At 38.5% G+C, this 13966-nt stretch overlaps 1 protein-coding gene across 1 annotated transcript; it reads left to right on the top strand.

Annotated features, from left to right (window-relative positions):
* Positions 1-6069: 6069 nt before the first annotated feature.
* Positions 6070-7472, top strand: LOC114471902 (GRIP and coiled-coil domain-containing protein 2-like). Its single transcript, XM_028460889.1, has one exon. The coding sequence runs from the start codon at positions 6105-6107 to the stop codon at positions 7470-7472; it is 1368 nt and encodes a 455-aa protein (XP_028316690.1). The 5' UTR covers positions 6070-6104.
* The last annotated feature ends 6494 nt before the right edge of the window (positions 7473-13966 follow it).

Below are 13966 nucleotides of genomic sequence, written 5' to 3'. Positions count from 1 at the left end.
GGGACACGGTTCATGGACCAGGACCAGCAGGACTACGTCTATGGTCCATAACCTCCAGCTCATGATGAACTCACAGCACTGGTTGGACTGGTGTAGGTTCTGGAGCAGATAGAAGCAGACTTTGGTCCTTTCTAATAGAAAACCCACAATCATTTTTAAATGTTTATATATAATGAGTTGGTTTGTAAATCTATTTTTACTTTGTGTAAATAAAGCTTATTCTTTATTCTACAAGGACTTTGTTCATTGTTTAATGTCTACTTGTAAGCACACACACTTTTATTTTTTTCAGATCATTTAATTACTCTTCACATCCACACATTCTGAGTTTCAAACGATAGCATTTGTTTTTTTTGTTTTTTGCCCCAAGAAACATAACCTGCTGTAGCACAAAATGTTAGGTTTGTATTTTTTATTTATTCTGATAAATTAATAGAATTGAAAAGTTCATACAACACTCACCTAAAGAGTAGAACATTTAAATAGAATCCAATTGAGATTTCCTCAAATCAGTATTTATTGAAACAAATCAAACAGCAGCAATAGTTATAAAACAAATGTGGGTCAATAAGGTGTCGTTGATCATTAATAACAAGTTAAACAGCAGGATGAGGACACATATATTTAAATACAGTATCCTTTCAGTCACACACAGTAGGTCCTCTGTCCAAATGTAGATGAATGAATGACATCAGGACACGTTAGTTTGACACAAATTTGTGCTGATTCTGGTCGTATTGATTTGCAGCAGTGTGATCACAGACATGCACAGTCAGCATTAAGAGCATCTACAATGATAAACAAACATCAAAATCAACTTATTGCCTTTATCCGCTGTACAGGCGTAGTTTAAGCTAAGTAGCTTAGCAAAGGCTAACACTAACACAGTCATTGTTAAGAAATAAATCATTTTTGATAATTACTTGTTCACAAACGATGAAGACGGTAGAGTTGTAGTAAAGGGTTAAAGTTAGAGAACAACTGAAGCGTCTGATCTCACACACTGATCATTATTTAACATGTCAGCGTTTAATAAAAGACGATGCAGTAACTTATTAAATATGTGATTTATGAGACTAGTGAGTGTTTTGATGAATAGTTTCTTGGAATTCGGCACTAAACATTAAATGAACGGAGGGTGCAGCTCAGCTGTGTGCTCCGCTGGATGTCACTCAGAGCTGCCAAGCCTCACGCTTTGAGTGTGACAGTCACGCAATTTAACGCATTCTCACACCACACGCCACACTTCACATTTTTCACGCATGTATTTCCCCATTCAATACTCTTTTTATTTTTTTCATGATAAACTTTGGTCCTCACGGCTTGCCGTAGCTCGAGAAACTCCAATCCATGTCTCCTTGTGCCTAAATCTAACCAACCACGGCAGGCATCACACAATAATAAACCGATCAGAAGCAACGTAAGGCGGGTCTTGACGAGCCGTGTCTACGACACCTCATGCCCCGACTCGTCGACATGCTTTCATAAAGAAAGTGTTTCTAGAGAACAGACGCCGTCTGAGATGGTATGTATCTACACAATTTTGTTCACTGTCTATATTGCTGTGTGTGTGTGTGTGTGTGTGTGTTAGTTTACTCATGTAAAAAACTAACACTGCATGTGTTTTTCTTCTCTAACTCTCTGTGTAGCAGAGCTGCTGCTGAGGCATTCTTAAAGAGACAGTGTCCTGAATGTGATTTACTTTAAAAACTACTTTCAACAACTCAGAGCTGCCCTGAAAAAAGCATCACTACATCATTTAATCACATTTCAGCCTTAATGAAGGAAAAAGTCAAAAGTGACACAAAATGTAGTTATTGTGCTGCTAGTGATTAATAAAAGGGTGTTTGTGGCTCCACTGACTTTGACCCATTATTGTTTTTATTGTAAAACTATTGATATGAAATAAATGGTTTATATCACCTATTGTCATTTTAAAGGAAAAATATATAGATATGAATATTGGTCCATATCACCCAGGCCTAATGTAACCAAAGCAGTAACGTTTTATCTTGTAAAGGATATGATTGTATAAACTGTGTGAAATGAGGCGTTCAAACACTGTTTAAAGTATGATTTTATTAATATGAGTGTGTTACCTCAATAACTATTAGAAATCACTAGACTGATATACTGCCTTGTTATGTAGCATGTGATGCTAATGCATTAAAAGAGTAAAAAGACTGTGACTATAAGAACATGTCAGACCTTTTGTTTCATGTTAATTGTACTTTACTGTATATTTGAAAATGACCTTGTCTTAAATGATCTTTTATTCCTTTTTTCAATTTAGGATGATGATTTTAAGTAAGTGAATTAGTTTGTTTTACTGGTAAATAACTTTAAAATAGTCTAAATGATTTGAATGAAAAAAATCATATTGTGATTGTGATTTTACAAAGAATATCACCCACTCCTATGTGTGTGTGTGTGTGTGTGTGTTAGACATTAACTTAAATGAATTAAAACTCTTATTCAGCTACTACCAGTGTTATGATCACTGCTAGTAGCTGAATTACAGTTTATATCAGCATAAATACAGAGTAAATGAAACAAATGTCTAATCTAATGTTTATTTGAACTGTTTTTATGATTATTATTGTATGTAATAGTGTATTTCTATAGACATTGATTCAATGAAAAATGACTTGATGTTTGAATGTTTTTTACATGATGATCTTTTTAATGACGTCCTTTCTGTTACAGACAAGGAGAGCTGAGGTAAAGGTAGCACTGCCTTGGGCCACAGTGTTTTAAGTGGGAGCCTCTGTCATCATCAACATCTGTGATAAACACCTACAACATGAGACATGTCCCCAGATAAATGATGGACAGTTGTTGATATGAAATATTGACTAATAAATTTAAAATTCTTGTTAATTTTTATTTCTAATTTGTGGTTAATTAAAACTAGCATTAGGAGGACACAGTGCAGGGAGAGCTGCTGGTATGGAGGTGATGACATCATTCTGAAGGTAGAAATCAACGTTAAAACAGGACAAAGTCATGTTAAAAAAGGCCAGGAACGCATCATGTCACTAAAGTCTCACTATTGTCATTTTCTGAAACTTAGCAGCTCTGTGTCCAACACTGCTTCTGGTGCAGGTGATCAGTGTGCACAGAAGATGAACGCACTGATCACCCAAAAAGCGATACTGTTTACAGCCCCTCCCTCTCTGTATATTCAAACTTTCTCATTATTAATATCTGGATCCTCAATGAATATAGGCATTTATACTCTGCGGTAAACAGAGGAGATGGATACACACATATCCCTATAGACATATTATTATTACTGATGGTTTAAACACATGGAGACTGATTAAAATGAAAGAAATTAAAAATATGGTACACATTAAACATGTAATAAGAATATGATTCTATCATCATTTGTATCAATTTAAAATGTTAATTCAGCATTTACCATTTTGTTTCATTTCCTTTTAAAATACGGCATTAAAGCAGTATTTTAAAGTATAACAGAAGTTTTTTTTTCCTTTTGTAGATCTTTATTGAGTGTTTTAAAGCATCACTAAATGACTTCTTTAATAATAATGATGTGGTTTCATGAGAGTGACTCAGCAGATTAAACCTGGTCAGGAGCAGGTTTGACCCACGGACTGTGTTACTATGGTAACCAAGGTGTTTTCTTGCTTAATGGAGCCGGACTCTCAGGTTAAACCTGGCCTTAATTCTGAGCTGGGTTTGATGAAATACCCCTCTAGTTTTGTTGTGGTTAGGCTCTGAATGAGTACTAAAGCCCCGCCTCCTGACCAATTAGATCTCTTAGAAAACGACCTGTCCAATAAAAGGAGGATCATTGTGAACACGTCTCTGTGTGGATCTGATGTGACGCTGACAGTAGAGAGAATATTGATCCTTTATTTACCATCACATCCTATAGAAAACATAGATTTATATGTGATAGACTAATGCAGTAAAATAAGTCAGCTGATAAAGCCTGTGTGCATCGGACACTTTCAGACCAATAAATAAATAAATAAATTCATGAATTCATGTATTGTGTGGTGACGTATAATTAGTGTTCTGTTTGTTGCCTGGTTTATATTTCAGTGACAGAGTGGGACGTCCTCACCATGGAACACTTTGATGATGCTTCTCAGGGTTGGCTATCAGCAGGAGTGGTGGACAGCCCGGATTGGCTGATGGGGACGTCGCCACATTCAAAAAGCAGCGCTGTTGTCAGTCTGATGTTCACCAATCTTGGCAGCAGCAGCATTGATTTTCTCTGCATAGAAAACTCTGAAACCGTTTGTGCATTTGTGATCTCTGTAAAGTAGTGATTATTATTTTGGTTAAGCTTGTCACCTGTACTGTATATATATAGTGTACTTTATTCCTCTTATTATACATAGTCTGATTTCCTGCATTTTTGTGCAGTTTTCTGTTTCTTAGTATATCCTTTTTATTGTAGTTTTGTGCCTCTTTTTGTTAAGAATACATTTGTGTTATTTATTGGAATCCGTTGTTTGTGGTTTTTGGAGATCGAGTTTCAAATATATTACGTTTTTATGTTGCGTCCTGGAGCTCCTAGACTGGAGCGTAACAGTGACGCAAAGAGCCTCAGTCCTGTAAGACAATATAAATATAAATATATTCCACCTTAGGATTTAGCAAAAGTTTATGTTTAACTTTGTCAGCGCTTGTAAAGAGCTGGCGATCTCCTCTAACATTAATGACGCTTCAGTTGAGAAGTTTCTCTTGGATCAAGGATGTGAATGGAAGTTCAATGTAGCATGAAAGATCCTGGTCTCCATGTTCCTTCAGTTGGGAAATTCAAGACTCACTCACGAAGCGCTTTCTACACTGATGGCAGAGGTTGCTGCCAGCATTAACGCTAGACCTCTGATTCCAGTGTCTACTGACCCGGATGACCCCCTCATCCTTACTCCAGCGACCCTCCTCACCCAAAAAGTGAGTCTATCATCAGCCCCAGTTGGAGACTGGTTCAAAGACCTTCACAAATCCCAGTGGCGTCAAGTGCAACATCTGGCCGAAACCATCTGGAATAGATGGAATAGACTTTGCATCACTTCAACCACGGAGAAAGTGGACAGCCATTGACAATGGTTACTGTACCAGTTGTTTTGCCTAGCTAACAGAACACAATGGGTTTTTTAAACTCAATATATGAATTGATAGAATGTATTGGTAAGAGTAGCCTTCCAAGGTTTGACATCACACACTGCACTCAAGTAACTTTTTATTCACACACATATCAGTAAATAACTTCCATTCATCAGGGTAAAAAAAAATTGCATAACCCTAATATGAACACACAGAGACAACACAAGGAAAATGATATGTAGCCTAGGTGTAAATAAAGCTGGAGTTTTACAACTAACACTTGTTCACTGGTGGCTGTCCTCTCTCTCCCTCTCCTGGTCGTCTTCTTCCTTGTTCATTTGCTGTCCAGGTGCCTCCATGTTCACAAATTGTACTGGTTCTTTTTTTTTTTTTTTTTTTTTTTTAATAGTATTTACAATCATGGACAGCACATGTCAGCTAACTAAACACACTGGTTGGCTGAGATGTGTGAAACTCCTCCTTTTATTGTCACGTTCTAGTTTCACCTGACTGTCAATTTATCAAAAAAAACTAAACATGTATGGCATTTATGGTTTTACATTTTGTTCTTGACCTTTTTTGAACACACTTTTCTGCATGCGCTGATGACTTATACAATTAAATCAAGCTGACATGTTTTGAACCCCCCCATCATGCCCACCTTTTCAGAATTTTCTGAATGTTTTGTTACCTTCATTAATAAAATGACACTAGTTAAAATAGAGAATATCTTAATCTGTTTCATTGAGTTTTAAAGTGTAAAGTTTCTTTGAGTTTCTAGAAAAGCACTATTGAAAATGAATATAGTAATATCAGTATTTTCAATAGTGGTTCCTAACAGCCAATCAGCATTCAGAATCTTGCACTGGGTTCTCTAATGATTACAAACAAAGATAAAAGGCAATGACATCAATGCTCACAGCGGGTTCTTTTTTCTACACACACAGACTTTTACTGCTTTGAAAGGGTCCAGACTTTTAGATAAAGTTCTCAAGTTTTGCATCTAAAATTTAAAAATGGAGAAAAAATCACCGACAAAAATCACAGCACATACAAAAGGTTCTTCTGGTAAATTACCTTATTGTAAGCCGTCATCCAACAAAACCAAGAAGGCTTCATTCCACCAGAAAGGGACAAAAAACCAAGTTTGGAAGAAGAAGGATTGTCACAGTTTTAATGAACCTGAAAATAATGCATCTAAGTTTCCTCAGACGTGTACGACAGAGGAACCAGCTGATCTAAATCAGTCTGCTGCTGCTCCATGGTCTCTGAGTGAGACTCAACATGCTGAACATTATGGTTCAGACTTCAGACCTACTTTGGAACCAGCTAAGCCAAAGTGTAGTGAATGTGGAAGGTGGCGTAAAAACCTTTCAAAAAAGGATCAAGAGCAGATGCTGAATTGGGAAAAAGAAATGGATTCCATCCTTCAAATCAAGAACAATGAAATCACAAATCTCCTTTTTTTATTGGATCAAGCACAACAAGAACTGAAGGATAATGATCAACAATGGGAAATAGAAATAGAAAAGATGATTAATGAAGAAAAAGAAACCAACTGCATTGTTCTGAATCAGAAATTGGAAATCTCCAAACTTCATCAATTACTGAATCAGGCACAACAGGACAAACAGATCGAATGGGAAGAAAACAACAAAAAACTTAAAGAAAAGGAAGAGGAAATCTCCCAGTTCTCGTCTTTAGTGGAAGACCTCAAAAATGAATTGAAAATTAAAAATAGCCAGTTGGAGGACAGCCTTCAGAACCATAAAGAAGAAAGTACCAGCCTCAAACTTAAACTGGGGGAGCTACGTGAGGAGGTCCAGGCTCAGAAGAAGCAGTTGGATAGAGAAAAGGCTGCTCTGGTGGACAATACTAACGAGCTTCAGAACAAGGAACAATTGTTCTTAAAGCAGAAAGCTGAGGCTGAGAAGAACATCAGAAACATGAACAGTGTTTTAAAACAGAACAAACGTAGAATAAATAAACAACTAAAAACTATTTCACATTTGGAGGCCACTCTCAAAAAGCAGGAGAATAACTTTAAAACCCGGACAGACCAACTGATGGTGGAGAATAAAAAAGCTTTGAAAGCAATCATGGAATTGGAAGCTCGCTGCGAAAATGAGAGCCAGTCCAAACAAAAGCAGGTCCAACTACAAACCGCCCTGGATGAAGCAGAGAAAAGACTTGTGGAAATGGAAGAGGAGCGGTCCAACCACATCATGACTATAGCCATCCTAAGGGCTACGCTCACTGAAACAGAGGAAACCTTCAAGAACGCGCTAGCGTCAATTCAGGAGCAGAAGCAGGAGAAGGAGAAGGCAACTTCTAAAAAGAAACCTTTCTGGAAATGGTTCAGAAACCTGACAAAACCAAAATAACAAACAGGTTTGTTTTTTGTTGTTATTAGCCCTTGTGGTCCTCTTCCTGTTTTTCTGAGTCTGTTTGTTCGAGGTTCATGTGTTAACTCTTCTCTTTGTTTTCCCAGGCATTCCTGCACATCTCCAGCCGCCAGTGATTAGCTGCCTCATGTTTCCACCCAGGTGTGGCCCGTTCCCAATGAAGCCTGCCTCACTATTTAGCTGAGTGTTTGGCAATGGCGTAGCCACGGGTGCCACTCAAAGAGGCAGCTGGCACACCCAAAAAAATTGCCATCAATGCATTGCGACACCTGCACCTGGCAACCTACTGACCTGACTGTGACCCCTTGCCCAGCAAGTGTTGCGGGAGCACTAAGAACTAGCTTGTAGCAGGCGCACAGAACAGAAAGCTGCCTGTAAAGTTTGCTAACTCGCATGTGGCCTCTAACGTTGGCAGGTGTGCCCCCATCAGGAGTGATTCTGATTTGCAGTCCTTGTGGATTACGATCCTCAACAGACAGCTGGTTGAACTGAACAACTGTTTTCACTGAATGCTGATGCCTCCCTACAGCCTGCATCAGACACATTTTGCCTGCTGGACTCATTGTGCGTGCTGAGCAGGCATTATAGTCTTGGTTTGGAGGATTCTGAATCGACTGTTTGGGCAACTCATCAAACGGAAAGTGGACGTTCCCCTCCATTATTGAAGTGTTGGACTCATGTGACAAAGATGTTCTTCCCAACATGAACTGTTCACTGTGTATTCTGAAAACACTGTTACAAGTTGCTCTGTGGAGCACCTGTTTTCAGTTGTAAACAGGATTAAATCCACCAGCAGAGCTACAATGCTCACAGCTAACTTGGAGCTAGCGCGTGTTTTGGCTCCGAGCCATTCTGTTTCCACCGACATAGCTCCAGAGCTACGCTGGCCTCAAACAGCTGCTGGGCTACAGCTGAGCTCTGAAGTGGGCGGGTGCAAGGCGGGTGTTATTAAAATTATATTCTGTGTTTTAAATAATCACAAAGGTTCACATTGAGTTGCACTGTGTTTTATGATCTTTCAGAGTCCATGGTTGAAAAACACTTTATCTAACGCCTTTATAATACCTGAAACCACAACTGTTTGCACTTCTCACGTATATCTAGATGTGATATAAGCAGGTTCTGTACTCATTGACTAGTCACTGATAGAACCTAATCATGATTCATTTATGACTCTGGGGAAAGGTCCACAAATCGAAGGCTGTCTACCTGGTATATAATCACGATGTAGAACTCATGTGTTTAGGACAAACTTTCTGACACCAACTCAGGTTGTATTCTTTTGTCCTCCTTGATAGTCCTCCATGTCGGCACTAATGACTCCCGACGTCGTCAGTCGGAAGCAACCAAAGTGAACATTGAATCAGTTTGTGCTTATGCTAAAACAATGTCGGACTCCGTAATTTTCTCTGGTCCCTTACCAAATCTGACCAGTGATGACATGTATAGCCTATAGCATGTCATCATTTAACCGCTGGCTATCGAGGTGGTGTCCAGAAAACGAGGTGGGCTTCATTGATAATTGGAGATCCTTCTGGGGAAAACCGAACCTGATAGGAAGAGATGGAATCCATCCTACTTTGGAGGGAGCATCTCTACTATCAGAAAACATGGCACAGTCACTGTTATGACATCTCATGAATGAGACCATGTTACAGAGGGGGAGTCCTCCACGCCCCTCTGCGCTTGCCTTAGGACAGTTTCCCTCCCATTGCTATTATGATAGCTGTGTTCATCGCCATGACAACTGTTGTGATGGTGATGAATATTATTTTATGGAGACGGTGTCTGTCCCCCGACCCATATTTCACAATGATTTTAACATAAAAACAAATAAAGAGCTATCAATTATAAAAATCTGAAAAAAATTAAAATCTCAAATCCAGAAACACCAAAACATAAAAGCATTAGATGTGCTCTATTAAATATTAGATCACTGAGATCCAAATCTCTACTAGTAAATGACCTTATCTCAGAAAATAACTTTGATTTATTCTGTTTAACTGAAACATGGCTGTATCAAGATGAATATGTTAGTTTAAATGAAGCCACTCCTCCCAGTCATTTAAATACTCATTTGCCACGAGACATAGGCCGTGGAGGTGGTGTAGCAGCTATTTATCATTCCTCTCTCCTAATCTATCCTAAACCAAAGGCCAGTTACACTTCCTTTGAAAGCCTGGTTCTAAATTTATCTCATACCAAATCAAAAACCTGCCAGCCAGTCTTATTTGTGATAATTTACCGTCCTCCAGGCCCTTATTCTGAATTTCTATCAGAATTCTCTGAGTTTATATCAAACTTAGTCCTCAGTTCTGATAAAATACTGATAGTAGGAGATTTTAATATCCATGTGGACAAAGATAGTGATAGCCTGAGCTCAGCCTTTATGTCCCTAATAGACTCAGTTGGCTTTTTTCAAACTATTAATGAAGCTACTCATCGTTTAAATCATACTCTTGATCTTGTTCTAACATATGGCCTTGATATTAATGAACTAAAAGTCTACCCTGAAAATCCTCTGCTATCAGATCACTTTTTAATATCTTTTAACATTATCCTAGAGGATCTCGCACTGTGCAATAAAATAGTTAGGAGTAGAAATCTGTCCAACAGTGCTGTGGCTAAATTTAAAGAGGCCATTCCTGCTGCCTTAAACTCAGTGCACCATCCAATAAATAACTATGATATTAATTATAACCCCTCTCAACTGGATCTGCTTGTCGATAGCTCTGCTAGTCTACTAAAATCCACCTTGGACTCAATTGCCCCATTGAGGGAAAAAACTATTAAACGTCAGAGGAAAGCTCCGTGGTTTAGCTCTGAAACTCACACACTCAAACAAACAACCCGTAAATTAGAGAGAATGTGTTGCTCCAATAAAACAGAGGAGTCATAGTAAATACATGACAGCCTTACGACATAGTCGATCTACATACTACTCCTCACTAATTGAAGAAAATAAAAATAATCCGAGGTACCTTTTCAGCACTGTAGCCAGGCTAACACAAAGTCAGAGCTCTATTGAGCCCATGATTCCTCTAGCCCTCAGCTGTGAGGACTTTATGACATTTTTTAACCATAAAATTCATAAGATTAGAGATAAAATTAGCCACTCCCTGCCTTCACCTGGGCCTGCTGTACCATTAAATGTAAATAGGCCTAACCTAAACTGTTTCACACATATAGGACTTCAGGAACTTAACTCTATTATTTCATCCTCCAAACCATCGACCTGCCTTTCAGATCCGATCCCAACTAAGCTGTTTAAAGAAGTTGTTCCCCTGGTTTGCCCATCTTTGTTGGAGACAATAAATATATCCCTATCAATAGGCTACGTGCCACAGTCCTTTAAAGTAGCTGTAATCAAACCCCTTCTCAAAAAACCTACTCTTGATTCCAGCACTTTAGCAAACTACAGGCCTATATCTAATCTTCCTTTTATTTCAAAGATTCTTGAGAAAGTTGTGGCAGCTCAGCTCTGTGACTTCCTTCAAAACAACAGCCTGTTCGAGGACTTCCAGTCAGGTTTTAGAGCTCAACACAGCACAGAGACTGCTTTAGTTAAAGTAACTAATGATCTACTCTGGGCTTCAGATGAAGGACGACTCTCAGTGCTGGTTTTATTAGATCTTAGTGCAGCTTTTGACACTATAGATCACTATATTCTACTAGAGAGATTAGAGGAATTACTTGGAATCACAGGGACTGCCCTAAACTGGTTTAAGTCCTACCTATCTGATAGGTACCAGTTTGTACACGTGAATAATAGGTCTTCTGTGTACACTAAAGTAAGCTACGGGGTTCCTCAGGGCTCTGTGCTAGGTCCAATCCTCTTCTGTATCTATATGATCCCCCTTGGTAATGTTATGAGAAAATACTCTGTTAACTTTCACTGCTATGCTGATGATACCCAACTGTATGTATCAATGAAGCCAGGTGAGACAAATCAGCTATCTAAACTTGAGGCCTGTCTAAAGGACATTAGGGCCTGGATGGACCAAAATTTTCTTCTTCTCAACTCAGACAAGACTGAGGTCATTGTACTGGGCCCACGACACCTTAGAGAAACCTATGCTAGCCTAACTGCCCTAGATGGCATTACTCTGGCACGAAGCACAACTGTTAGAAACCTTGGGGTTCTATTTGATCAGGATTTATCCTTCAACTCTCACATAAAACAAACTTCAAGAACTGCCTTCTTTCATCTCCGTAACATTGCTAAAATCAGATCTATCCTGTCTCAGGGCGACGTCGAAAAGCTAGTCCATGCTTTTGTTGCCTCTAGACTGGATTATTGTAATTCTCTTTTAGCAGGCTGCCCGAGCAAGTCGCTTAATACACTTCAGCTGGTTCAAAATGCTGCAGCACGTGTACTGACTAAAACTAGGAGAAGAGATCACATTACTCCTGTATTAGCCTCTCTGCATTGGCTTCCCATAAAATATAGAATAGAATTCAAGATTCTTCTTCTCACTTATAAAGCCCTAAATGGACAGGCACCAGTCTATCTCAAGGAGCTTGTAGTGCCATACAATCCCCCCAGAACACTACGCTCTCAAAATGCTGGACTACTCATTGTTCCATTTGTCTCTAAAAGTAGTATAGGAGGAAGAGCTTTCAGTTATCAGGCCCCACTTCTCTGGAACCATCTATCAACCACGGTTCGGGGGGCAGACACCCTCTCTACCTTTAAGGTTAGGCTCAAAACATTCCTCTTTGGTAAAGCTTTTAGTTAGGAACCAGCTCATAGCTCATAATTAAGATGCAATAGGCATAGACTGCCGGGGGGGGGGGGGGTCTGGCATGCTCGGTTGGAGAGAGGTTGGAGAGGGCGTTAAGAGAGAGGTCATTTAGGTTAGAGAGGGACCGGAGAGGGTCCCATTCCTCTCTCTAAAACTCCCTCTATGTCTGCTTCTTCCCTTGTGTGTTTGCTCCTGTTCTCCTTCTGGCTTTTGTCTTGCAGGTCCGTGGGATCCTCAGTGTGGAGTTACAGAGACTCAGCGGCTCTGTCTCCACCCTTTCCTCTGCACACACCCAACACAGCATAACGTGGATGGCTGTTCATCATAGGAATGGGATCCACACAAGGTTCCTGCTGCTTAACAGAAGGTTTTCCTTGCAGCCATGATGAATTCATGTTGGGTGTGGGATACATATGTATGTGTATATACGTATATATGCATATGTGTGTATCCATTAGATGAAGAGTCCGTCCTTAAGACTGCTCTACTGTAAAGTGTCTTGAGATACCATTGGTTATGATTTGGCGCTATACAAATATGATTGATTGATTGATTATCTCATTGTTACACAATGATCATGTAATATTATTATTGAACTCTGTGGTAACAACGTTTCTGCTCGTTTCAGAGATAGATTTAAAGGTTCATCAGCTCGTCTTCATCTCAGAACAAATCCAGTTAGATTCATTCTATTAAAACGTAATGTTTTATTAATTTATGTATGACCCCTCTAAATTTAATTTATGAAATTTGTGTCGTAGATATGAATTAGTTTAATTTTAAGTACATGTCATGTCATGTGTATGTTTGATGTGAATGTATAAACTGTATATATAAAACCTATGTAGAATTTATATTGTAAAATTAGTAACAGAAGCTAAATATTTTGTGATATTATGTAGAGAACCTTGTTTAGTTTTGTTGTGATAGGGTAGATATGTATGAGCTTTGATTCAACCTACACACTTTCAACTAAAGGATTACACAATTGAGTGTTTTTTGTATTTTTTTTATTGTAAAGACAGCGGAAATAAATAAATAAAAACCATATTTTTAATGTTTCTATGCAGGAAAAACGGAGCAAGATGTTAACACAGATGTTCGTCCATGGAACAGTCAGGGACACGGTTCATGGACCAGGACCAGCAGGACTACGTCTATGGTCCATAACCTCCAGCTCATGATGAACTCACAGCACTGGTTGGACTGGTGTAGGTTCTGGAGCAGATAGAAGCAGACTTTGGTCCTTTCTAATAGAAAACCCACAATCATTTTTAAATGTTTATATATAATGAGTTGGTTTGTAAATCTATTTTTACTTTGTGTAAATAAAGCTTATTCTTTATTCTACAAGGACTTTGTTCATTGTTTAATGTCTACTTGTAAGCACACACACTTTTATTTTTTTCAGATCATTTAATTACTCTTCACATCCACACATTCTGAGTTTCAAACGATAGCATTTGTTTTTTTTGTTTTTTGCCCCAAGAAACATAACCTGCTGTAGCACAAAATGTTAGGTTTGTATTTTTTATTTATTCTGATAAATTAATAGAATTGAAAAGTTCATACAACACTCACCTAAAGAGTAGAACATTTAAATAGAATCCAATTGAGATTTCCTCAAATCAGTATTTATTGAAACAAATCAAACAGCAGCAATAGTTATAAAACAAATGTGGGTCAATAAGGTGTCGTTGATCATTAATAACAAGTTAAACAGCAGGA

The sequence above is a fragment of the Gouania willdenowi genome, chromosome 11 (genome assembly GCF_900634775.1).
Source record: "Gouania willdenowi chromosome 11, fGouWil2.1, whole genome shotgun sequence".
In the NCBI taxonomy this organism is placed as follows: domain Eukaryota; kingdom Metazoa; phylum Chordata; class Actinopteri; order Blenniiformes; family Gobiesocidae; genus Gouania; species Gouania willdenowi.
This window is presented reverse-complemented; position numbering and strand designations above follow the sequence as displayed.

What these genes read in the sequence shown, in the direction of transcription:
- LOC114471902 (XM_028460889.1), top strand. Translation starts at nt 6,105, where the DNA reads ATGGAGAAAAAATCACCGACAAAAATCACAGCACATACAAAAGGTTCT.